The 22,496-nt window shown below is 50.7% G+C and overlaps 13 protein-coding genes across 13 annotated transcripts; 9 read left to right on the plus strand and 4 right to left on the minus strand.

Moving 5' to 3' along the window:
- The first annotated feature begins 56 nt into the window (after nt 1-56).
- Nucleotides 57-1,574, plus strand: BU24DRAFT_427878 (uncharacterized protein). Its single transcript, XM_033529335.1, has 5 exons — nt 57-216; nt 272-305; nt 365-725; nt 870-1,031; nt 1,093-1,574. Exons 1-5 carry the CDS (start codon nt 170-172, stop codon nt 1,266-1,268), a joined length of 780 nt encoding a protein of 259 aa, XP_033378188.1. The 5' UTR covers nt 57-169; the 3' UTR covers nt 1,269-1,574.
- Nucleotides 1,575-2,355: 781 nt separating this feature from the next.
- BU24DRAFT_65722 (uncharacterized protein) lies at nt 2,356-3,443 on the plus strand. The gene has a single exon (XM_033534504.1). It carries the CDS (start codon nt 2,532-2,534, stop codon nt 3,084-3,086), a length of 555 nt encoding a protein of 184 aa, XP_033378189.1. The 5' UTR covers nt 2,356-2,531; the 3' UTR covers nt 3,087-3,443.
- BU24DRAFT_65786 (uncharacterized protein) lies at nt 3,435-5,820 on the plus strand. The gene has a single exon (XM_033534505.1). It carries the CDS (start codon nt 3,783-3,785, stop codon nt 5,343-5,345), a length of 1,563 nt encoding a protein of 520 aa, XP_033378190.1. The 5' UTR covers nt 3,435-3,782; the 3' UTR covers nt 5,346-5,820.
- A 1,862-nt stretch (nt 5,821-7,682) lies between these two features.
- On the minus strand, nt 7,683-10,027 carry BU24DRAFT_65584 (uncharacterized protein). The gene is made up of 4 exons (XM_033534503.1): nt 9,778-10,027; nt 9,521-9,711; nt 8,977-9,455; nt 7,683-8,922 (listed from the first exon to the last, which is right to left on the minus strand). The coding sequence occupies exons 1-4, from the start codon at nt 9,824-9,826 to the stop codon at nt 7,797-7,799; spliced, it is 1,845 nt and encodes a 614-aa protein (XP_033378191.1). The 5' UTR covers nt 9,827-10,027; the 3' UTR covers nt 7,683-7,796.
- A 2,159-nt stretch (nt 10,028-12,186) lies between these two features.
- On the plus strand, nt 12,187-12,804 carry BU24DRAFT_427883 (uncharacterized protein). Its single transcript, XM_033529336.1, has 2 exons — nt 12,187-12,525; nt 12,586-12,804. The coding sequence occupies exon 1, from the start codon at nt 12,242-12,244 to the stop codon at nt 12,458-12,460; it is 219 nt and encodes a 72-aa protein (XP_033378192.1). The 5' UTR covers nt 12,187-12,241; the 3' UTR covers nt 12,461-12,525; nt 12,586-12,804.
- Nucleotides 12,805-13,398: 594 nt separating this feature from the next.
- Nucleotides 13,399-14,455, plus strand: BU24DRAFT_66131 (uncharacterized protein). Its single transcript, XM_033534509.1, has 2 exons — nt 13,399-13,913; nt 13,965-14,455. The coding sequence occupies exons 1-2, from the start codon at nt 13,574-13,576 to the stop codon at nt 14,267-14,269; spliced, it is 645 nt and encodes a 214-aa protein (XP_033378193.1). The 5' UTR covers nt 13,399-13,573; the 3' UTR covers nt 14,270-14,455.
- BU24DRAFT_427885 (uncharacterized protein) lies at nt 14,158-14,700 on the plus strand. The gene is made up of 2 exons (XM_033529337.1): nt 14,158-14,421; nt 14,479-14,700. The coding sequence occupies exons 1-2, from the start codon at nt 14,303-14,305 to the stop codon at nt 14,513-14,515; spliced, it is 156 nt and encodes a 51-aa protein (XP_033378194.1). The 5' UTR covers nt 14,158-14,302; the 3' UTR covers nt 14,516-14,700.
- Nucleotides 14,579-15,593, minus strand: BU24DRAFT_65861 (uncharacterized protein). The gene has a single exon (XM_033534507.1). The coding sequence runs from the start codon at nt 15,151-15,153 to the stop codon at nt 14,641-14,643; it is 513 nt and encodes a 170-aa protein (XP_033378195.1). The 5' UTR covers nt 15,154-15,593; the 3' UTR covers nt 14,579-14,640.
- Nucleotides 15,095-15,871, plus strand: BU24DRAFT_427887 (uncharacterized protein). The gene has a single exon (XM_033529338.1). The coding sequence runs from the start codon at nt 15,222-15,224 to the stop codon at nt 15,561-15,563; it is 342 nt and encodes a 113-aa protein (XP_033378196.1). The 5' UTR covers nt 15,095-15,221; the 3' UTR covers nt 15,564-15,871.
- Nucleotides 15,872-16,123: 252 nt separating this feature from the next.
- On the plus strand, nt 16,124-17,524 carry BU24DRAFT_65849 (proliferating cell nuclear antigen). Its single transcript, XM_033534506.1, has 5 exons — nt 16,124-16,318; nt 16,370-16,410; nt 16,460-16,889; nt 16,947-17,236; nt 17,290-17,524. Coding segments are annotated over exons 1-5 (780 nt in total). The 5' UTR covers nt 16,124-16,317; the 3' UTR covers nt 17,308-17,524.
- Nucleotides 17,525-17,632: 108 nt separating this feature from the next.
- BU24DRAFT_357534 (Ribokinase-like protein) lies at nt 17,633-19,183 on the plus strand (the record flags this gene model as incomplete). The annotated part of the gene is made up of 6 exons (XM_033523958.1): nt 17,633-17,697; nt 17,803-17,882; nt 17,959-18,171; nt 18,218-18,335; nt 18,391-18,598; nt 18,638-19,183. 6 exons carry the CDS (start codon nt 17,633-17,635, stop codon nt 19,181-19,183), a joined length of 1,230 nt encoding a protein of 409 aa, XP_033378198.1.
- Nucleotides 19,184-19,207: 24 nt separating this feature from the next.
- BU24DRAFT_65877 (dUTP diphosphatase) lies at nt 19,208-20,855 on the minus strand. Its single transcript, XM_033534508.1, has 3 exons — nt 19,988-20,855; nt 19,670-19,842; nt 19,208-19,584 (listed from the first exon to the last, which is right to left on the minus strand). Exons 1-3 carry the CDS (start codon nt 20,439-20,441, stop codon nt 19,474-19,476), a joined length of 738 nt encoding a protein of 245 aa, XP_033378199.1. The 5' UTR covers nt 20,442-20,855; the 3' UTR covers nt 19,208-19,473.
- A 1,205-nt stretch (nt 20,856-22,060) lies between these two features.
- Nucleotides 22,061-22,215, minus strand: BU24DRAFT_427890 (uncharacterized protein; the record flags this gene model as incomplete). Its single annotated transcript, XM_033529339.1, has 1 exon — nt 22,061-22,215. A coding segment is annotated over one exon (155 nt), but the record flags the coding sequence as incomplete, so codon positions are not given.
- Nucleotides 22,216-22,496: the final 281 nt, after the last annotated feature.

The raw sequence follows: 22,496 nt of genomic DNA on the forward strand, positions 1-22,496 counted from the left end.
CTTGTCGGAGGTTCGGTTCAGTTCCGCCGCCCTCCCCTGTGCAGGTAAGCTCTCATCACAACCAACCGCCATCGACATCGTCAATATCAATCCCACCACCCGGATAGACATTTCTTGTTGTCCCACTCCCGTCCTCAATCGCGATTGCCTGCACCATCGAATCACCATAATGGCTCAGCCTGTGGTGCAAACTATCCACAGGGACCCCGCCCTATTGTATGTGCACTTCAAATGTTAGAATCGTACAGGGCAAGCACTGACATTGTTACAGTTGGTGGATTCTCCTCCCCATTACGGTGGTCATGGTATGTAATCTCTATGCATCATGTCCTCCAGGCCTATGCATCGGTCTGACATGCTATAGATTTTGACAGGAATCCTACGTCACTATGCGATGGTCCTCCTACAGAATACCCCAAAGAAACAACCCCTCCCACAGATCCGACAGCAACGCTCTCTCGTCCGTGGCGTCAATCTACGTACAAACGCCAATGTCTTGTCCCCATCATCCTTCCAAGGGCGCAAAGCGTATATGGTTCAGGCGTATCAGGATGGCAAATTCCTCGCAGAGCCGGAGAATCGAGGCAAGCCCAGGCCAAACCCGATGAGTGACCCGGCAGCTATGGAGGGCATGATGGGAATGATGAAGGGCAATATGGCCATGATGATCCCGCAAACTCTGATCATGGGATGGATCAATGCATTTTTCTCCGGCTTCGTCATCAGTAAGTTCCCGTCACAATTCAGTTCAGAGGATGGTGCATGGGAGCGATATTTTCAGCGTCTCAACCTTTCTTCAAACTCAACCTAGATCACTCTACGGAACTTGGTTCAGCTACTATGTATCATCAAGCTAACTGGGATTGTAGTGAAACTTCCCTTCCCGTTGACACCTCAATTCAAGTCCATGCTTCAATCTGGTGTGGGTACCCGCGATCTAGATGTAAGATGGGTGTCCAGTTTATCTTGGTACTTCCTCACTTTGTTTGGTCTGCAACCCGTCTACAATTTCATCCTCGGAAGTAACAACTGTAAGTCGTCCCTGGCAAGCTATGAGGACCACTGGGAATTTGCTAATGCTGACCGCCCCAGCTGCAAATCAAGTCACCCAACAGATGGGCCAAATGAATCCAGGAGCAGGCATGATGGGCCCAGAACAAGATCCGGACAAATTGTTCTTGAGTGAAGCAGAGAACTTGGAGGTTCTGGAGCATCGATGGATACTCGATGGCGTCGAGGAGCGCCTCATTGCCAAGTTAACGTCGTAGGGTGGCCGTGCTAAACCACTGCTTCATGGTGATGTATGTATATATATGTGTAAGGGCTGATCAAAGTGGGGGCCATGATGATCAGACATAAGGCCAGCATAGGAAGGTCTTGTTTCCAGTGCGGTGAATCAAAAATTAGAACGGCCAAGATCTAGCGAAATACATATACAGATTCCTCTTCTATCCCAATCAATGAATTGGTTTTAGATGACGCACTAACAAATGCGTGGGGGAGGTAGATATCCTGATATCTAGGTATGTACCGATTGGCAATGGAATTCCTAAAAAAAAGCCTGTCGATTCTTCTTTCTACCTATAGTCAGCTTTGTGAAGGGTGGACAACCCGACAGCTCTATAAATCCGGCCCGTGGGCAAGGACTTTCGGGCCCGTACCTACACTGGTAACCGCCAGGTCGGCTGCCCCTGTAGAACAAAAGAAAACAAAAGGATAATTCTGGGACGACGCTGGAGGCCTGTTTGTCTTGGTGATCTGGTCCTGGAGTATTCCGTAGATGGACGAGGTATCGGCCAAAAGCCCCCCGCATAATCAGCCACCACCACCACCACCACCACCGCCATCCATCCCATACATCACATTACATCCTTCGTACATACATACACCCAACCAATCCATCCATGATCCATCCATCCACCCTTTGTCCAGTCTTCCTCTCATTCCCTGCTCTTGAGTCTTGACTGCCTCCATCTCTCCTCCCCCCCCCTCTTCCTCCCCCTCTCCCTCTTCCCGCTTGTTCCCGTAATAGAATCAGCCAGCACATCCCTTCCGATACCTTTGCTCGTCCCGAGAACATCATTGGGGCGGCACGAATGCCATTCCAATCATACACGTCAATATATTCCAGTGTCACACGTGCGGACAAAAGCCTCTTTCGGTCCTTCAGATTTAACATGGTGACGAGGTCGTCAGATGGTGCATCGAGTAGGCCAGCCGCAGCACTGCACTGCACAGCATTGCACCACACTACACCGCACCGCACCGTACGGCAGATCCAAGCCAGGTGTGGTGGGAAGTGCCTGTCTTGCGTGCCCGTAATGTCTATATTCGCAATGATCTATCACTCTCCATAGGTTGCGGTCATGTAACCACAGGTCATATTAGGAGTACAGATGGCTGTTGTCGTTGGGCAACCAAAGTACCCATTCCTTTCGCGGCGCCCTTATAGTGATTGACGTGCGACACAACATGCTCAGTCAGGCAAACGCAGCATCGCCCTGCCTGTCTCCTCCACCGGTTCCTAATCGATGGTGCATTGTCAAAGATTCGCTCGGGAGTGGCTCGAGGGTGGCCTCACCCCCAGTGGGCTTTCTGCATCCTGGGACAGCTCTCCAATTACAGCATCCCCTCATCCACCCATCCTCAGTCGTATCACACCTGGTCGACCAAATCGCCTTTCCTGCCTACGTATGGCTGCTAGCTCAAGTACTCCGTACTTCATTGTACATGCTTTTTGTCTTCCATGCTGCACTGTATCCGTCCCGTCCCTCCTCAATGTTCTCCTGGCAACCCGATCGACTCGTGGCAGCCATCACGCGGGGTTCATGGCCATTGATGGCTGCATGATGGATGGACGGAACGGAATAGCAGAAGCAATGTCTTCGCCTGGGGCCCGCTGTGGCGCCAATCCGCCCTCACGGGTCAGTGCTGTACTCTTTCTTGTATCTCGATGTTCACTTCCTAGTTCCTACCAATGTTTTCGGTGCGATTGGCCCCCAAAACGCACACCTGAGCTGTACAGAGCATCCTGGACGCCCCCTAGAGGCATGCAGCATTTGTGGCTCGCAAGGTTCTGGCAGTGATCTGCCATATGAATGTATGTCATTACTTTTTATCAGAGGCTTGGTCCTTCCGCCGCCATCCCCCATGCGACCCCGCAGGCCTGCTGTACGGCGCGGAACGACGCGTTCTAGGTAGTTCCCAACTGGGAAGTGGGTAGCTGAACAACTGGCGATGGCCACCGGTGAATGGAACGGAATGCAGGGATCCCCCTGCTCCACGGCGCTCGATAGCCCTCGACGCCTAATTGGCTGAGAGAGGATGCGGCTCTGCGACTCTGACTGGACCATAAATGAGTTCCAGGACGGGTGGTTTGGCAGGACAGTTGCCCATACCAAAACAGAGGCAGTGCATTTCCGCATTCTCTCACTCGACTCTTATCGTCTTGGATGGACTTTTCGTTCGACCGGTGCTTCGCCTCCTCAAATCTTTATTGATACATCACACTTAGGCATCTCGCGTCCTGAGGCCATTGCAGTACTGTGTTGGTGTATATATATATCCTTTCGAGTCTGCTCTATGTGAGAGACCGTGGATGTAAATCATCGTATGTCACTCAACTCATGACTTTTTGGGTTGGAACTTTACTTATGTTTCAATGCTAGCCGTTTCTTAATCCAGTATTGTCATCTCATCCAGTGTCCCAGCGCTACAACTTGACCGACGTTTTGGCATGGTGAATTGTGGTATCGCTTCCTCATTGTAGTCCGGCCAACACTATGGACCCATTTATACAATTTAACGACCTTCCTCAAATTCCAAACTCTTTGGAGGACGAGGCATCATTCGCTGGATGGCAATATCAATATCAATATCTTGCACAGCCGCAGGCATACATCCAGGCGAGGGTGGAATCAGGGGAGTGCTTTGGGAAAGGACCACCCTACCATTACCCAAGGACATCAAAGATGGAATCGATTCAGCGATATATAAACAACGCTGACACCTCTCCAACCTCGCTTTACCTAGGATGTGTGGCCAGCCTGCCTCTTCAGACTCAGAACCTAAAACAGTATGACCAAACATCAACGTGGTCATCTGTAGAATATGTCCCATGCTCCACACGTATCGATTCACCCGAACCTACCTCTGTGTCTGGCGAATCTACTCATTATCCTTTCACCGATGCTGGATCGCCAGACACTTATTATCAAGGTTCTTATGGCGGTCCAACAGATAGCTATCTTTCCGGGATATCGTACCCATCCCCCAACCCGTCTATATCCGCACCCGGCATACTTGAGCTATCGCATACAGGGCTAGGTATCTGCCCACAAGATGTTCTTTACGAGCAGGACCGTGTGGACCCTCTTGCAAAAGACCAAGTCCAAGACTGTTCGGATACTATTTCCGAATCTGAGCCTGCGCTTGACTCGCAGTACGCTTCGGCAACGCCTACAGATGGGGAGAGGGATGAAGACGGACAGCACGAGTACGATATTGCTATGTCTTATCAATTGGAAGAGTATGTTCGGCCTGCTGAGGAAACCGACTCCGATTACTCGCCAGTGCAACGAACGTCGAAGAAGCGATGCTCATCTGCATCCAACGGTCCGTTCCGCTCTGTAAAACGCAGGCCCCGCAAGAGCGGTATCACACAGTCAGCGATCTCCAAACCCAACAAGAATAAGAGGAAGCGCGCCAGCGTCTCGTCGAAGTCAGCGAAGTCCAGCGCCAAGAAGAACGCCGATTCCAAGCAACCTTTCCCTTGCACTCTTGCCATCTACGGATGCCAATCCAAATTCTCCTCGAAGAACGAATGGAAGCGGCATATGAATACGCAGCACATCAAGCTCGGCTTCTGGCGATGTGATCTCTGCATTACCACCACCGACCCCGAGGACGCCGGAAGCGTCTATCACAATGACTTCAACCGCAAAGACCTCTTCAGACAGCATCTGCGACGCATGCACACCACTCACCCCAAAGGCACAAGCGGTGGCTCGGATATCCCAGTCACAGAGGCAAACATCGTCGAGCACGAACATCGCTGTTACCGGCACTTGCGTGAAAACCCTCAACACTCAAATTGTCTGTTCTGCGATGCAGTCTTCACTGGTGCAAACAGTTGGGACGATCGCATGGATCATGTCGGGCGCCATCTTGAGAAGGATCGCAGGCCTGAGACATACGATGTATCGGCTTGGAAGGTAGATCCCATGCTCGAATCTTACCTACTCGATGAAGGTCTGATAAAGCGCAACCACGACGGGTGGTCGATCGGAAATGGTCTCCCAAGAGCGGCGGCATCCCGATTTGATGATGACAGCGGGAGCGAATAAGAGACTGGTTCTCACAAACATACACGGCACAGAGTGGTGAGGCTGTAGGGTCGGTGAATTATACATATCTCACGACATGGTTTTGCTATATGCGCGACATTTGATTTCGGATACCCAACCAACGTGGCGTTCGGGGTATATTTCTTTTAGGCAGTAGATATGTTTTTCGGCAAAAATAGATAGTAGCTGACGGCATAGCGATAATCTCAATTTATTTCCCTTTGATCCAACCAAGATACGCTTCTCAGGAGTCTTTGCGTGTCAGCTTGCCGCCCAAGTCAAGACACGGAGTTCATAGCAATTTGATTCGAAGGGAGGCAACGGCGAATCGACTGTTGGGTTCAAGTCGGACCCCATCTTTTACAAGCCATAGCAGAGTGGTGAATCATGACACCGTGCTCCGCATGCGCGTTGTGTCGGGCTTCCATTCTGATTGAAGTTAGCTTACGTCGGTCGGACTGTTATGGCAGCCAGCTTCCCTTGGTATCTCTATGATTGACTTCTTTCTGGCCTATCCATAGACATCAACGGGAGGCTTGCTTACGAGTCTGTTCACTGGCGGTGTAACCGTCTGTTTGGATGTTTATGGGGCGAGAACGTCCCGACAACTTGGGATACTGCCCACCCTTTTCCTAACTGCGAAGCAGACTCGCGAGAAGCTCACTGGCTACGCTGCAATTGAAATATTCTGCAATAAGCTGCCACATTTCTACACAGCCGACTTGTCGGCGCCTGATTCCATTCCCGTTGGTGCGATCTATCTCGTTATACTACGCAGTTACGGCACCGGTTTTGTGCAAACGTTGTGTACGGACACTCAAGACACAGGCAAGGAAAGTGACGCAGCACTCCTAATCTCCACCAGGTACCTACCTAAGTACCTACTTGACCAATGGTATTAGAAACTTTCTCTCCTCATCTACTTCCGATCCATTTTTCACCTCTGCCACATGAATTTGAAAGAGACACAGCCAAACTGCATTTACTCCTTTCAACACTCCTCCAGAGCAAGACAGCCTCATAATAGCCTTCATACTGATCAATTAAACACACACTCACATGCTCGTGGCTATAATCCAAACTCCTGGTCTTATAAGTTCTGTATTCCTGCTCTTTTCGACTATCCTTAGACGACACACGCTAGAATCTATTGAAACACGATTCTACAAGACGACCAGGTACCGCGGGCTCACATTGAATGTACAGGTAGCAGTGTATCAGGAAATGTCAAATAAAATAGTATCTATGCTGCATTGTATTACTTTCACCAAGAAAAACCCCTTCCAATTAATCCTGTCTGACTGAACTACAGGAGACCACGGCCACGCACATACTAATGAATCAACACGCAGTGTTCAACACACTGAGAGATGTCTGCATCTAAAGAGATTACTTGATTAGAGACCATCATAGTCCTTCCGGACTTTGAATGTCATACAACGATCCATATACTCAAAAAGTACACACTCTTATGGACACAATCGCAACTTCGATTGAAAAAACATTTCAACGCCGCGTGTCAACGTAACTCAAGTCATTAATATATGACGCACTGACATACCATTCACACAGAGAACCATTCAATCAATCTAATGCCACCGAGCCAAAGTTGCTCTTCATTAACTCCCGATACATCAACGAAAGTATAAACCCAAGACGTTAGTTTCCATTGTGATTGAAGTCCGGCTCGACCAGGTGGTCCGATGTTCAACGAGAAACATCAGGAGACCTAGGAACTATACCATGGGGGTATCATTGCGCCTTATTGGGTTTCGTGGTAGATATAATGGGAGAGGGAGTGAGTGGTATGGGTGTTGGATGGGATGCTTGAACTAGTCACGCACATATCCATATGCATACACAATTGCGATCAAGAATGCAAAGATGAGCGAGGAGGATGTAATTAGGTACTCCTGTGCAAGGGGGAAGTATGTCACGAGAAAAAAAAGGAAACAATGGCAATGGCTTTGGCTTTGGCATTGGAGTTGATGATGTTGATGATGTACCCCCAAGTGAGATACGAAAGATATGTACAATTTACGAGAGAAAGAAAGGTGGCCGGTTGTCGATTTGCTGCTGTTCTAATGCTACGTACGTTGATTCATCAGGTATCTTATTTAACAAACTAGCGCAGGGAGAAAAAACAAAGCTATTATACTCGCCACCCGTGGAAATGCCGCAAGATTTTTTCGGCTTTGGTGGCAGGGAAGATGGTCTGGCCTAAAAGGTGACAGATGAACAGATGGCGGTGAAGCGACAGAGGCAGAAACAGACAGATTCGAACGAGCGCCCGACTCCCAGATGTCGTGATGAAGACTTGAAGAGGAAGCAAAAAAGGAAAAAGTATTCGTGTGTCGAGTGCGTAAACGCCCAGCAAGGCCCACAGGTCCTCTGGGAGACGTTCATTAGTCAAATTAAGAGAAAGACAAAACAAAAGGGAAAGTGATAATTTCACAGACTCGTTACCCTACCTGGAGCAGGCAGGCTCATTCTTTGTGGCCGTAAATTGATGACAGATTCCAACTCTTTCAACATATTGTTGCTCGCGTCTCTCTGCTCCCTGAGGCTTGCCTGCCGGACTCGATCCTCTTGGATTTTGTGCATACGTTCTTCTCTCGTCATCGTAGCACGTGTCTTTGGTATGGCAATGGCTTCGAAGACTTCGTCATCGGAATTGTTGCCATCGGCGCTCGAGGGCGCAGATTGGTTGAGACTCAATAATTCTCCGTTCAGCGCTCGGAGGGCATCAGATGGACTACCTTCGTCAACTGCTGTCAAACCGCCTAGGCTTGGGACGGGCGATCTCAAACCACTGGAGGCCTGGGATATCCGCCTTTCGTGCCTATCGATGTTGAGAGCAAGCGCATTCTTGCCTGCTTCCCACGCCTGCATTAGGTTCTTGAGATCCGCGCCAATGGACTCGTATTGCGCCATCAGGTGCGAACTTAAGTCAGTCACATCTTCAGACTCCTCCAAGGTCTTATTCGACTCTTCGCGCAGAATTTGCATCTTCGCTTGGAGTCCACGAATACCCTGGGACAAGGAACCGAGCTTGCGGACCGAGGTGCGCAATTTCTCGCGATTCGGCGTTGGTTGAGACTTGCTTGGAGAAGGCAAGACGAAGTTTTGTTCTTCGCCCAAAATGCGGTTTATCTTCTCGCTCCACTCGCCGGTAGTGGCGGCCAAAGTGAGCATTGAGTCTACCGCGGTACTCCATCGTACAAAGTCAGGTTTGCCACCGTCCGCCTCCAGGGCGAGCAGGGAGCAAAGGTAGACTCTCCGCAAGATGGAGAGCCGGTACTGGAGTGTGCGCAGAACCTTCAGCGTCTCATTATCTTCGAACTCGGATTGCGAGTATCCCTGGGCTGCCTCCTGCAGATCGGGATTGCTGATGTCGTACACATCCAAATATTTCTCCAAATCATCTTCTTCGATCAATTGCTTCAGGGACCCGCATTGCTCGGCGAAAACAGGTACAGCGTCCGCGAAAGCAGCGCCGAGGCTTCGGCGTAGACGTTGGCATCGACGGCTCTGGCCTTGTTCTTCCAGCCGGGAGATAGGGGGTAGGGGGCTGCTTCTATACGAACGTTAGCTAGGTGAAGGCTATATTAGCCAGAATGGGAACACTTACAGTCGATAACCCCTTGAGACAAGCTCGACCTCCTGGATCAATGCAAGGCTCGACGAGGTTGACGCCTCAAATGCTTGGAGATTCGTGACAAGAGTGGATGCAGCCTCTACTGCTTGCTGTCGGAGGTGTTGTAACCATTGGCGCCGGATGTAGGCGTAGCAGCTTGTGGCAACTGCTGCGAAGACTGCCAATACGGCAAGAAACCTGCCGACGCTGAAACCAGTGGACCTGTTCCGCGACCAATGTACCAGCCAGACGAGGCAAAAGGAAGTCGCCGCAGTCAAGCCGGCACCGGTCACACTCGTTGTGGCGACCTTGAACTCTTGGGGTGCGATTCGGTTGTCGGATGCGAAGCTGGGAAGGGAGGGAGCTCGTAAACCGCCTTGCTCGGCGAGGAGTTGAGAGGCGACGAGCAGGTATCGGAAGTGTTCGAGGAAACGTTGGTTGTCTGCACGCCCGATTCTAGAATTCACCGCCCGCTGATAGTCTGCGGTTAGTGGGAGGTCTCCCGACCAGCGAGTGGCCTGTAGATTGACAAACTCACTGAACAAGCGCTATGTATGCGCGCCACCGAGCCATTTCCCCGCGTGTGTATGCGTAGGGGGCGAGGAAGCTTTTCTCGAATCCGCGACTGGAGCGTTGAGGGACCTCTCGGGGCGAAATTGTGTGTGTCGTCTGAAGGGATGGCGGAGGCGACCGGCGACGGCGGGGAGCTTGTGTGTCTTCTTCCCTCACCTGGAGAAGGCGGGCGGTTAGCGCACGTTGCTGCAGGATGTAGTGACACGAAGAGAATTCTTTTACCTTCTAAGAACTCGGCCAGGGGCGAGTCATCGAATATGACGTTCTCCATCCAAGATCATGTTGTGGTGGTTGGTGGTGCGGTGAGGGTTAGGGGGAGTGCGAGTGTCTCGACGCACACTCACACAGAGATGGACACAGGCAATTGGCACGTCACCTGTTCGCGCGGCCCGTGTGATATCGTTTGCTTTGGGTTTGGTGTACGGGATTGTATACGGGATTCGTTTCGAGGGAGTAGATGTGTGGGTGGCAAGTACAGTAGTCACAATCGATCGAGGAAGTGAGGGTCTTTCGGGAGCAACCGAAAGGCGACGTTGGTGGATAAAGACAGTAGATACAAGTAGAGGTGTAGTGTAGGTAGTTTAAAGGTGAACGTTTAGTTGTGGTGGACGGTGGTGGAGTAGCGGGACGGACTAGGAAGGTGGTGGCCTCAGTTCTCGGCTCTCAGTGGTGGATGCGCGGCGTTTGGTTCCCTTTGGTTTCCTCTGGTATGGTACTCGTATGGTATGGATGGACTAACTATGGAGTCATGGACTTTTGCATCATCTGTGCGGTGCTGTGCCACTCCACTCACGTTTCAACTGTCGTCAACTGGTGGTTAACGGGGTCGGTCTGAAATGAACGCTACGGTCGGCTGGTCGGCTGGGAGGTATCTACTCTACTTGTACCTCCATAGCACATACCAAATGACTGGTACTTCCTCCTTACTTGGTTCTCTACTTTTGTACTTTACATACTCCGTGCACAGTACTCGATGAATTTATTATTACTCCGTACTGCATTCGGGGGTGAGATAATTACAAGGGACCGCTAAGGGTCTCGGAACGGTATAAGGCGGCGGTTGTGCGGTGTGCGGTGTGCGGTCTGTTACTGCCGTATACCAGAGCACATGTACGGAGTACTTGTAGTCTTGTACCATACCAATACGATTCTAGGTACTTAGTACCTAGTACGGAGTACCTAGTGACATTGTGTCCTAGTGCCCTAACACACCCAAGAACCACAAGCATGCATGAATGGTCGGGAGATTGTTGTAGATGCGCAGTGGCTAGAACGACCATTGTCGTCCCTGAATTATTACAGCAATACTAATAATAAGGTGCGGAGTACATGGGAATGAATGGAATGGCCCCTTTAGACAAGATGGTTAATTTCCTTTCCCCAGCATATCCTCATTGCAGTAATTGATTATCTACATGCACTTGTAGGCTGTAGCCCTGGACAAGTAGACAAGTACTCGGTACTCGGTACTCGGTACTAGTGACTGCCACTGACAAGTACTGTGTACTGTGTACATACAAGACTACACGTTCCAGTTCCAGTCAACGGTCGTTCGCCTGCGGAGATGAACCTACCCCGATTGGGCGGATTAACCGCCTGTACATTTTGGTACTAGTGGAAACCCCATGTCCCACTAACCTCTTCGGTATCTAGGGAGTGCACGAGTGCTAGCCTGCTAGGTAATGTCTTACATTTACACTTACACTACTTACACTTGCACTTGCGGAATTGCAATCGCGTGGAAAGAACGAAAACGATGCAAACGATGGAACAGGATGAAAAGATTTTGCTTTTAGCTACGGCGTACTCCGTACTTGCTGAATTTAACAATTATCCAGAGTAACTACTCCGTACTTGCGAGTGATTAATACTGACTTTGTATGCACACACACACAGGTAAATGGGTAGTTTGTTTGGGGTTAGATCGGCTCGTATTGGTTCAGTCGGCTGGTTGTGTCCGATCTGTCTTGTTTGTTTTATCATCTTCTTCTTTCTGCGTAGACTTAATAATAGTGCGGTTTCCTTATGTCATTCCTCTGTCAGGCCCCCCACCCCTGAGTGGCTTATCCCTATGGCCAATCATATGCCTCCCTCTCCAACCGCTCGTCAAACAAAAGACTGGCTGGAAGGTATGTGGAACTGTAGTGGAAGACTGGGAAGACTTGGAAGTATAACCAATCTTGTAGTCATAATCATCATCGGTATGAATGGCAGAATGGAGCTCTCAACAGGCCCATCCAGCCATTCACCATTCTTGCACGACTAGTAGAATCGGGTCCACAACCTGGTCGAGTTCCTCGTAGATATCTCAAAGAGTCTCGACGTCTGGTCCCCATTAATCAAGGTTTTTTCGGATGCTTTCAGCTACCACTTGCTTTCCGTTCCATGCGTGAAGGTGACGTACGCCAAAATTCGGTGTTGTACAGCAGCAGATGGCGTCCGCCAGCCCTGCGAATAAGCCTCGTATCTTCTTTAGATCATCGAATCCAGGTAGATCATTCCCATATCCTGCATCTTCACACGGCTGCCGGCAGAGGACCATAACACAAACACGCCGTTTCTGTTGCAGGTAACTAACCGTCCGATTAGCAATCTGGGGTAGTTGCTTGGTGATGCATTCATTGACTTGAACTCGAATACCAGGTAGCACCACACCACAGCCCTAAGCCCTGCCCTTACACGCAACATGAACCAACGAGCCAACCGTCGACTACCTATCGATGCATTGAGCGGACTCGGAGATCGGATTCTTGTCCCATCATCGACTCAGTGTCTCAATCCCCGACCCCCCGTACTACTCATCTACAAGACCCTCCCTACGATGCCTATCGTGACCTTGTGCGCAACAGTGACACTCCGTCTTTCATTCATAGCAATTATCGGATGTCCATGGGCGTATTCATAGCATCTGTGCCCTCCCGGCCCGTGATCAATTTGGCCATGTCAGGTCATGTAATAAAACATCCGACGCTGCCATTCGTCCGATTAGCCAGTATTCAGCTGTAGTGGACCACCGAATTGAATATGTACCATCACCATCGCACTACTCTGCAGTTTGCAACTCGTTCTCGTACGATCCTCCTGCGGTGGCTTTTCTCGCTATTTCTGCGCTCAGTGGCTTTTCGTACCATTTCTGTCTTCACTACTGTTACAGGCTTCGGTACAGCTGCCGTGCCCTAAAAAGAGGGTCATGGTAGACGGTTGGGTGCTGCTGCATGCCCGTAGGCTCAACCAAATGTGCGTGTATGATCAGCGACGAATCGGCCTGCCTGTATGTGCATGATGATCGGCTTAAGGCTGATATATCAGCTATTAGTGATGGTAGACTAAGGTCTATTCTTTCTCTCCGATGCGACCCGTGAACGTGGACGAGATCGTCCCTGGGTGCCCCCCACCTCACGTTCGCTCATTCTGTCGACAACTCCCGTGTCGGCCCTTCTCTTCGATACCCAAAATACTATCTCGAGGCTGTCCAACCCCAGTAAACACCACCCCGTTATTCGTAGCCATCGTCACGGTAGGTATCGCATGGCAATCCTGTCCTAGCTCTCAGAGTGGGGGCTCCACCTTGTACCATTACATTCTAGTGTATGGCGAGTACAGCGGTCGGATTCTGTCTAGACTGCGCTTTCTGGCAAGTACGAGGCCCTATATGCTGCAAGAATGAACCCTCTTCCGATGTATGGTAGGGCTGCTGTGGTTTCATGCTTCCCACCTCGGCAGCCACAGTGAGACTCTCGATTCTTCTAGGAACAAAATCCACTGCACTGCCAGACAAATGAGGTTGGTCCAAACTCACTAGGTGTTCTTGGAACCCGTCCCGTTCTCACTACGATTAAATACAAGAATGGATCTCCCATGACTACTCTCGGTTCACACTCGCATGCACCTTGGCGCTACAGTGAATTCAACATTGTAGCCCGTTTATGAAGCTTCTCTCTCCCCCCCTTGGTGTTTCCAATCCCTTCCCTTTGACAGACATCCTGTCTTCACTTGGCTCTTATCCTGGACACTGACCATGTGCCGGTCCAGTGCACCCCAGTCTCTCGAAATGGATCACCATGATATTGTGGATATCGACTCCAACATAGAGCTGGTGAATGCCATGCTCGACGCTGACCCACAGTCCTGGAGAGATCATTTACGCATCATCAGAACAATAATCGCTACCACGGACATGTCAAGCATCACGCCGAACCAAGGACGAAAGGCCAGCCAAATACAGATGATACGGGTTTGCCAGCGCGTGGCCTACGCCGACGCAGACAATGGTGGAATGCTAGATATTGGAAATTGGTGTCTGAGGCAGGCACTGAGCTTACTCTCCCTTTACCCCAACGAGGTGGGAGTCTTGGAACGTAAGTAGCATTACCAAGCGGCGCGCCTGACTCTCTTAACCATGATCATAGTGATAGGGCGGAACTGGCTCCTCCGAGCCCAGAAAAGCCTTGCGAAGATACAACTCACGGATCCGGAATCCAGCAGCAGTGGTGCGAGTCTATGTTATTCTACATCTCCAGGCGATCGTAATAGACAAGTCGCCGAAGCCGAGGAGCGTTTATACACGGCTGATTACGTCGAGGCTAGAGGCATCTTGCTCCCAGCGACTGAATATCTCCAGAGAGCTGTTGACAATGCGCGCGCACAAGATGTTCTGACCGGCTCTCTTCTAGGCGACGTAAGTTTGTGCCTGTTTTGTTTGAGACAGCATTGATATCAACAATTTTTACAGGCCGCAGAAGCATTCATGAGTCTTGGGAACGTTTCTTCGCCTCGATCGAACGAAACGTATTTCAGACAAGCACTCGAGTACCTCCGAGCAGCGAAGAATATAGAGGATTTCCGGCTCCCGAGCCCCCTCGAACAGTAAGTCGAGATGCATCTCCTTTTGCATCTTGAGGCTGACGTTTTAATTTTCTATAGATATCTCGAGGATTATGGAGTCGTCTTGGAAGGATAGATCGCTTCAGTTTTGCATTTCCAGTTTCGCTATTCAAAACTTGTTGCTAGTACTATACCCTGGTCTGGAATCTTTGGTTGGAATATGCAAAGTGTCTGCATGGCTACGGAGTATATTGATCGCAATTAGAACTTCATGTTGTCATCGAGATAAAACACGAAGTTGCCTAGTAAATTATTGCCCCTGTGAATTTTGTTTTGAACAGTGCTGCATACAATCCAGGTATTACTCTTTCCTAACCAATAAATCAAATTTGGCGAGACATCTCCATGCCCCACGGAGACCAATAATGAACCCAGCTGTTCCACAGCGCGCCCGGACCACTCGGCTCCAACCGTGACATCTATTAGTTCCATGAACCTTAAACTCGTTCCCAACCACAACCCTACTCTCATACAGAAGAGGTGAACACCTCGTTGCCATTTCCACTCTATCCATTGATTCGAACACCGAAAACAACCGTTCCGTACGTAACATAGAAAGGAAGCACACAGCATTCCGAGAATATCCCGACTCCACGGCCGGACGCCGACAGAAAGCCGTACTGTGTAATCACTGCACTGCGCCTCAGATCGAATCGTCCAGAGAATCCTCGCATCTCTTCCATAATCAACACGAAATACTCTCGCACACAACATGAACGAAGAAAGGGAATTGGCGATCAGCCCGATCGTGCAAACGAGCGTACAGCACAACACACAGGTAAATGCGCCCCCCACCTCAGCACGGCTTTATCACCACGCGTATCCTCCTGAAAGTCCCGGTTTCATTGACATTGCCACAGGTCGTCTCGAACATTCGAAACCTCACCGCCTCACTTTTTGGTGTCGCTGCGGGCACCCTCGGATTGGAATCGTACCCTGGCTTTATATTCTACCTCGTCGGAACGCTGGTGGTTTCGGCGATGATCTTCGCGTTCAGGGCGGAAGGCAAACCGTCAGAGTACTTCTATAGGCCACTGGGAGACTTGTGGGCCGGCGAGGTTTTCGGTGGGCTCAGTGGGTTTGTTCTTACGTGGACGCTGTTCTATGGTCTGGTGCAGGCTTGAGGAGGCGAGAAAGGAAGGCTTGCGGGAATTTTAACAAGTGTCGGCAGGGGCGGCGGAGGCAAAATATACGAAGGAAGAGATGCCATGTCGAGGGTGGATCCTGGGCATGTGTCTTTCGAACGAGGGTTGATGCAGCCGCCTCGCGCCGTTGCTCCGTTTTCGGATGATTCTACGGGATCAACTGGGTGTCGTCAGGATAAAGAGCGGGAAGTCTACTGTCACATAGACTCATGGCGCAGCTATTTTTCACCCCACTTGGTGATTTCGCAGCGTTCAGAAACATTCATAATAAAGATACCCAAACACCCATATCACAGTGTGTTCCACTCCTGAAACCATGGATCTGAACTCGATGGCCATTGCGGCTTCCAACAGCTATGCTAGAGCGTCAACAATTGAGGCGTCTTAACTTGCGAAATGATTCCAATGCCAATTCAATTTCAGCCATTACTTAGGTAGTTTGCGCTCAATGGTACATGTCCCAGATCCAAGAGGCCCATCACATGTATGCTCGAGGCCTGGCCTGTGCTCCTTTAGCTATCACGTGATACCCCCAAACGCCAGCTTAATTGATTTCCTTAGTCAGCCCGCGACGCGTTTTGGGAGATCGCGTCGCTCGCGACTTTCCCCACGACCACTTTCCGCCTGTCCCTCTATCTACCTAGATTTCACCTCACGCACTGCTGTTCTCTCCCAGCTCCATACCAACTCCCAACACCGATCATAACAGTATATTCTACTCGTATCAGCAACCAGTACGTATAACAATTGTTCTTACACCCGCGATGGGTATTAACACTCTCCAGTGCTTGAGGCACGCTTAGAACAAGCTCAGCTTCTGAAAAATGTAAGACACAAATCGCACCCACATCTTTAACATGATTAACACTTTGAAGGTGGTGGATGCTATCAAGGATCTGGTCCAAGACTGCAACTTCGATTGCAATGACTCCGGCTTTGCCCTCCAGGCCATGGACAACTCCCACGTTGCGCTCGTGTCTATGATGCTGAAGTCGGACGCCTTCTCCCCCTACCGATGCGACCGCAACATCGCTCTTGGCATCAATCTCGGCTCGCTCACAAAGGTCCTCCGCGCTGCGGGCAAGGATGACCTCCTCACAATAAAGGCCGAAGATGCACCTGATGTCGTCAACCTGGTGTTCGAGAGCAAGGATGTGGACAGGATCAGCGAGTACGACATCAAGCTCATGGATATTGATCAGGAGCATCTGGGAATCCCCGAGACTGAATATGCTGCGACTATTTCTCTCCCATCTGCCGAGTTCCAGCGCATCTGCAGAGATCTCAGCGCCCTGTCAGAGTCTGGTTCGTCTACTAAAGGATTCTAGCAATTTAGATCATCACACTGACTACGGATAATAGTCTCCATTGAGTGCACAAAGGAGGGTGTCAGCTTCAAGGCATCGGGAGACATTGGTTCGGGCTCCATTCAGCTCAGGTCCAATACGGACGTCGAAAAGAACGAGAACAGCGTCGAGATTGACATGTCTGAGCCGGTCGCTCTCACGTTCTCCCTCAAGTATCTCGTCAACTTCTGCAAAGCAAGTGGCTTGTCATCCCAAGTCAAGCTGTGCTTGTCGAATGAGGTCCCACTTCTCGTCGAGTACGGCCTCCAGAGTGGAAGTTATTTGAGGTTCTACCTCGCACCAAAGGTATGACCCGAGCACTGTAGCACGTTCACTGTTCATACTAACGACCACCATAGATTGGCGACGAGGAATAATTGCAGCGCGGACGCGTACGAAATTAATTACATGTCTTCAGGATACAATGGGAGATCATCATAGCGTTATATGTTTGTGACGGAAAGTGTTATTCGGGTCGGAACTGGCATGGTAGAATATCAGTGTGGTGTGTTTCGTGGAGTGGGTTCCAGACCGTCGGTACGCGGGAGGTGCCCCGCCGACGTCAGCGCGTCGGGTCGAGCAGATAACGAAAAATCAACAATACAACCTGACAGATACCACAACTTTGCGCCGCTGCTTGTCTTCATATCAACAATTCGCATTATATCACCTTGGGGTATCCCAGCATCTACTGCGCATAACATGACTTCGGGGAATGTGATACCGGAGACGCGAGTCCTAGCAATCGCAAGTCATGTAAGAGTCATGTCTTTCTTCACTTCTTTCAGAGGGTGCTGATCATGCGACAGGTCGTCCATGGGTATGAATAGCAATTGCACCAAACGAAAATGAGGACTGAACTTAATGTCCAGCTATGTTGGCAACAAGATGGCAACGGTCGTCATGCAGTCCTTAGGATGTGATGTTTCGGCTCTCAATACGGTGCATTACAGTATGTTTTATGTTCACCGATCGGCAATCGCCTTGTCTACGTATCGTTCAATTGGTACTGACGCGCTTGTCATTAGGCAATCATACCGCATACAAGCAGGTCAAGGGCACGAAAACGACGGCGCAGGAGATCGCGGATCTATACGAGGGGTTGCAACAGAGCAATCTGAACCATTTCGACATGTTACTGACTGGGTACATGCCCAGTGCAGAGGCAGTGGAGCAAGTCGGGAAGATCGCAAGGGACCTCAAGTATAACTCTGTCACGAAACCGGGGAGCTTCTTCTGGGGTGAGTCGCGTGCGTCACTTTCAGGGCGACCGCTGACCGCGCACAGTGCTGGATCCAGTCATGGGCGATAATGGCAAACTCTACATTCCCGAAGATGAAGTGCCCCAATACAAATCGCTTCTGCGGGAGGCAGACCTCATTCTCCCCAATCAGTTCGAAGCGGAGTACGTTACCCAAATGCGGGGGTGATAACTGTGGAAACTGACCTGATCTTCCCAGGACCCTTTCCGAGACCACCATCACGGACCTCGATTCCCTCGCCGCCGCCATAGAGATTCTACACAAGAAATACCAAGTGCCACACATCATCATCACCTCCCTCCGACTAACCCGCGATAACCAGACAATACCTTCCCGGCCAGTATCTAAGCCAGCCTCAACCACTGTGTCTGGTGCACAAACGCCCTCCGAGTCGCAAGGCCAGAGCGTAGATGCGTCGAATTTGTCTGAACAAGCTACATCCAAGATAGCTTCGAGAGCCGACGGCCAGGCCGAAGAGGTTGAGACTCTAACTATAATAGGTTCCACATCTACTTCCGACCATAAACCTCGTCTGTTTCGCATTGATACACCCCAGATACCACTTTTCTTTTCTGGAACGGGCGACATGTTTGCAGCACTCACCATCCCCCGTTTGATCGAAGCCGTACATGCTTCGCCCACCCCAGACCTCTCGAGCCGGGCGAGTTGGAAATCCCCAGACGATGTTGCCGCTGAGGACCTTCCCCTAGCAAAAGCGTGCCAGAAAGTCCTCGCATCCATGCAAGCCATTCTCGCCGCAACCTCGGCTAGATGCGAAGCCGAAATGGAAAAGTACGACGCCCAGGTCGAGAAGGAGGGGTGTGGACAGGGCGCAGAAGCGGAAGAGCAAAGAGCAAAGAGGAGGCATCTCGCGCTGATGAATGCATCCGAGGTGAAACCAGTGAGGTTCTTCAAGGAGCTCACTGATCCTCCCGAGCTGGAGCGGTTCAAGCCGAGGAGTGTTCAGAACGAAATCGGGAAGAGAGGCTGAGATTAACCTTGAGCTAACAGGTTTGGGACGAAATATATTCATTTCGATTGACCAATAGACATTAGATAGGAGCAGAGTCCGCCAGTTCACTGTGGTGACTTGAGCATGTCTGCGTGGTTGATACCAATATTACGTTGTAACATCCCTATTCTTGATCATTGGCAAAGGTATTCCTGTCTTTTATTTGGCATATCTCATTGTGGAGGTCTTCTTTGAAGCCCTATTTAATCCTTCGATCCTTCTATCAGACAACTACACCATGCGCTTCTGCTTATTCGTAAGGTATCCATTCAAGCACCATTGGCAGGCGCCGAGCCAAATCCACCCGTACTGCCAAATCCTCCAGCGCCCCTCACACTCTCCTCCAACTTATCGACGACGATGACGCTAGGCATGACGATCTGCAACGTAGATTTCTCATTAGCATTTCCCCCCAATTCACACACAATGTACCGTTCACGACCATGAGGACTGAGCATTCCATACCTTCTCGACGATCAATTGGGCGATGCGGTCCCCGACCTTGATCTCAAAGTCCACGTCGGACAGGTTCGCGAGGATGACGCCGACCTGGCCGCGGTAGTCTGCATCGATGACGCCGGCGAGCGTGTCGATGCCGTGCTTGGCGGCGAGTCCGGAGCGGGGAGCAACGCGGCCGTCTTGATAATGGGGAAATCGAAATCAGCAATTTGTCTCTCGCATTGCGGATGCGAATATAATTCCCAATTGGAAAACCGAATGGCAATTGCAATTGCAATTGTTGTCACATCGGCAACGGTACGGAGGAGACCGCATGACACTCACATGTTCCAACAGGCACTGCTATGCTGATATCGGTGTCGACTCTCGCCCTCCCTCTCGCGGGGATGACAACGTCACGAGCACTGTACAGATCATGACCGGCGGCGAACTCGCTGCCCTTGGTGGGCGCAGATGCCTTGTCACTCAGGAGCTGGACCTGGAGCTGCATCTGGGCGGCGGCGGCAGCGACGATGCTGGGGGCTATGGGGGCAGCGGGCTGGAGGGCAGAGACCGTCGCGCTGCCGATGGGATGTGTGGGGTGGTGCTGGTCCTGCTCGAGGGTCATTGCGAGGGGCGTTGGTGTTGCGGTGCCGGAGTCGGAACCGCGGGGGAAGGAGGAGGGTTGTTGGGCGAGGGGCGTCGGGTCGATTACTCGTGTGCGTTTGGGGAGTGGGGAGGCGGGGAGAGATGGTGGCTCGTGAGTGTTTGGTGCTGGCGTCGTGGTCTCTTCTGACATTATTGTGTGTGTCGGCAGGAGGTTTTGGAGATTGGAAGATGGTGAAGGGTGAATGTGCGGTGAGGAGTGCAAGGACGCGTTGTGGGGTTGAAGTGGATTCGACGCGTTGATTGGGCGGGGTTGTTCCGCACGACTTCCTCCTCGTCACCGTTCTCAGGAACGCGGAGCAGAGCCTCAATCCTTCCCTCGTTACACCGTGCACGTCATTGTCAACTCATGGCCCAGGGACCTGGATTCATCATCCGCTTAACAAGGAATCTCGATAACTTGCCATTGAAGTAACTTTCCCACTCAATTTTCCAATGCTCTCAGTCAGGTGTTGAGTGTGACTTGCAATTTTAGGTGTGCTTGCTGACAAGGGGAAGCTGCTATGATTTGTTTCGACAATTCGCGCCCGCTTCTTCTACAGTGGGTAGGCTCCTGGTCCATCGGGTTGGCCCTTTGTTAGTATCTAATTAATGCCAAATCTATCAATTTGAGAGGCTTTAAGACTATTGACTACCTAGCTACAGAATAATCTTGCTACTTGAGCTCCTATGTATAGAAGATACATGAAGCTAACAGGTAACCAGCCCGACGCGCCTACCTTCTAGACAAACATGAACAGAGATTATTTCAACTTAGTCTTCTGTATGGAGCACTGCAAGTCCATTGTTGTTGCGTGCATGCTGGTCACAGGATCGATCGTTCCTGACCTGCTCTCGAGACCCAATACTACTAATTTTGCTTTCGCCGAGGTATCCCGCATCTTTGGGGATTCTGTTGCCCCTGCCTGCTACCACCCAGCTAGGGATGCCGGCATGCGAAAAGACGCCTGTCTACGACAATAATGACGCACAGCCTCTACTGTATAGAGAGAGAAAAAAGAGAGAAGAAGAGAAAAGATCACGAAGATTCCTCGGACATGACCGAAAACCACGCGATGGGGGCGTGGACCTCACATCCCACATCTCCACAACCGTGGCTCACCACTGATGACCAACCACCGAGGCCGAAGTGTTTCTCTCCTGAAGCCTGATCTTGTGACCTGGAGATTATTCAAGATTTACAATGCGGCTCTGCGCGCCCCAGCTGGGGAACGGGTCGCCGATCTGTTCTCAGCCTAGGACTTGAGCCGCATTATTCTTGTTTTGCCCTGGACCAGACGAGTTTTCTTTATTTTCGTACCTGTCAGCAAAAGTCTCTACTAGTGCCTGAAAATTTCTCCCGGGAAATCGTCCAACAGGTTCGCTTTTGCAACGCCAGCACCGTTCCTCTACACTAGTAACTGGCCGAGACCGTATTCATGCTCGACTAGCCCGAGGCTACATCACGCCAGTAGCAAATCATGACACCCAGACTGACGGAGCTGGCCCCGCTGCTACAGTGAGGTGAAGTCTTTCGTCTAATCACATCTTTCCAAGTCGAGTCGACAATGGCCCGGATTCGTCCTTTTTCAATTGTCCCTCGACCGTCGCATCAGGTTTGGCTACTAATTGGACGCACGGTGAGGTCGCACGACAGTGCTTCCACGCGGCTCTTGCTAGAGCCATTATTTTCTTCCATCTCACTTCTTTCCCTTTACCTAAGTAGGTTAATGCATTTGCTGGGAGTCGTCACCTATGATGCTCATTGCTTCGCAGTCGGAGTACCTCACCTCATGCATAGACATACACGCAGTTAGCGCGGCAGTAGTACAAGGAGGAGGTCTGCATGTCCTCACTCGCATAATTGTTGAGCTGTCTGGAGAAAGCCAACATCCGGGGTTGGTTCTCCCTCTGTTGAGAAAAGCCATGTTGATCAAGACACTGCGACTGCGGGGTTTCTCATCAGAAATGCCCTCCAGGATGAGCTAAATCACGATCGGCCTGGTAAAACCCTCTTTTGAAAAGATTTGATTCGAGGAGTCGGGCAAGTGTGCCGTAGGTGGCACTGCTACCTGGTCGACATCTCCAACATCTTGTAGACCGTGCCATTGCCCGCTAAGCATTTAGACAAGACCTTAGTGCCCGATGTTGCCAAATCTTGTTTACGCCACCCCATACTCCGTGTTCTCCAATTCAACCTGGCCAGCAT

Source organism: Aaosphaeria arxii, assembly GCF_010015735.1.
Source record: "Aaosphaeria arxii CBS 175.79 unplaced genomic scaffold BU24scaffold_12, whole genome shotgun sequence".
Lineage (NCBI taxonomy): Eukaryota > Fungi > Ascomycota > Dothideomycetes > Pleosporales > Aaosphaeria > Aaosphaeria arxii.

Bases quoted from the DNA above. Each gene is read 5' to 3' on its own strand.
- BU24DRAFT_427878 (XM_033529335.1), top strand. From the start codon at position 170: ATGGCTCAGCCTGTGGTGCAAACTATCCACAGGGACCCCGCCCTATT. The intron at 726-869 runs GTAAGTTCCCGT...CTGGGATTGTAG, and splicing joins TTTCTCCGGCTTCGTCATCA to TGAAACTTCCCTTCCCGTTG. The intron at 1,032-1,092 runs GTAAGTCGTCCC...TGACCGCCCCAG, and splicing joins CATCCTCGGAAGTAACAACT to CTGCAAATCAAGTCACCCAA.
- BU24DRAFT_65722 (XM_033534504.1), top strand. From the start codon at position 2,532: ATGGTGCATTGTCAAAGATTCGCTCGGGAGTGGCTCGAGGGTGGCCTC.
- BU24DRAFT_65786 (XM_033534505.1), top strand. From the start codon at position 3,783: ATGGACCCATTTATACAATTTAACGACCTTCCTCAAATTCCAAACTCT.
- BU24DRAFT_65584 (XM_033534503.1), bottom strand. From the start codon at position 9,826: ATGGAGAACGTCATATTCGATGACTCGCCCCTGGCCGAGTTCTTAGAA. The intron at 9,712-9,777 runs GTAAAAGAATTC...CGCCTTCTCCAG, and splicing joins CCTGGCCGAGTTCTTAGAAG to GTGAGGGAAGAAGACACACA. The intron at 9,456-9,520 runs GTGAGTTTGTCA...GCAGACTATCAG, and splicing joins GCATACATAGCGCTTGTTCA to CGGGCGGTGAATTCTAGAAT.
- BU24DRAFT_427883 (XM_033529336.1), top strand. From the start codon at position 12,242: ATGAACCAACGAGCCAACCGTCGACTACCTATCGATGCATTGAGCGGA.
- BU24DRAFT_66131 (XM_033534509.1), top strand. From the start codon at position 13,574: ATGTGCCGGTCCAGTGCACCCCAGTCTCTCGAAATGGATCACCATGAT. The intron at 13,914-13,964 runs GTAAGTAGCATT...CCATGATCATAG, and splicing joins CGAGGTGGGAGTCTTGGAAC to TGATAGGGCGGAACTGGCTC.
- BU24DRAFT_427885 (XM_033529337.1), top strand. From the start codon at position 14,303: ATGAGTCTTGGGAACGTTTCTTCGCCTCGATCGAACGAAACGTATTTC. The intron at 14,422-14,478 runs GTAAGTCGAGAT...AATTTTCTATAG, and splicing joins CTCCCGAGCCCCCTCGAACA to ATATCTCGAGGATTATGGAG.
- BU24DRAFT_65861 (XM_033534507.1), bottom strand. From the start codon at position 15,153: ATGTTGTGTGCGAGAGTATTTCGTGTTGATTATGGAAGAGATGCGAGG.
- BU24DRAFT_427887 (XM_033529338.1), top strand. From the start codon at position 15,222: ATGCGCCCCCCACCTCAGCACGGCTTTATCACCACGCGTATCCTCCTG.
- BU24DRAFT_65849 (XM_033534506.1), top strand. The intron at 16,411-16,459 runs GTAAGACACAAA...AACACTTTGAAG, and splicing joins AAGCTCAGCTTCTGAAAAAT to GTGGTGGATGCTATCAAGGA. The intron at 16,890-16,946 runs GTTCGTCTACTA...TACGGATAATAG, and splicing joins CAGCGCCCTGTCAGAGTCTG to TCTCCATTGAGTGCACAAAG.
- BU24DRAFT_65877 (XM_033534508.1), bottom strand. From the start codon at position 20,441: ATGTCAGAAGAGACCACGACGCCAGCACCAAACACTCACGAGCCACCA. The intron at 19,843-19,987 runs GTGAGTGTCATG...CCCATTATCAAG, and splicing joins AGCAGTGCCTGTTGGAACAT to ACGGCCGCGTTGCTCCCCGC. The intron at 19,585-19,669 runs GTATGGAATGCT...TCTACGTTGCAG, and splicing joins CCCAATTGATCGTCGAGAAG to ATCGTCATGCCTAGCGTCAT.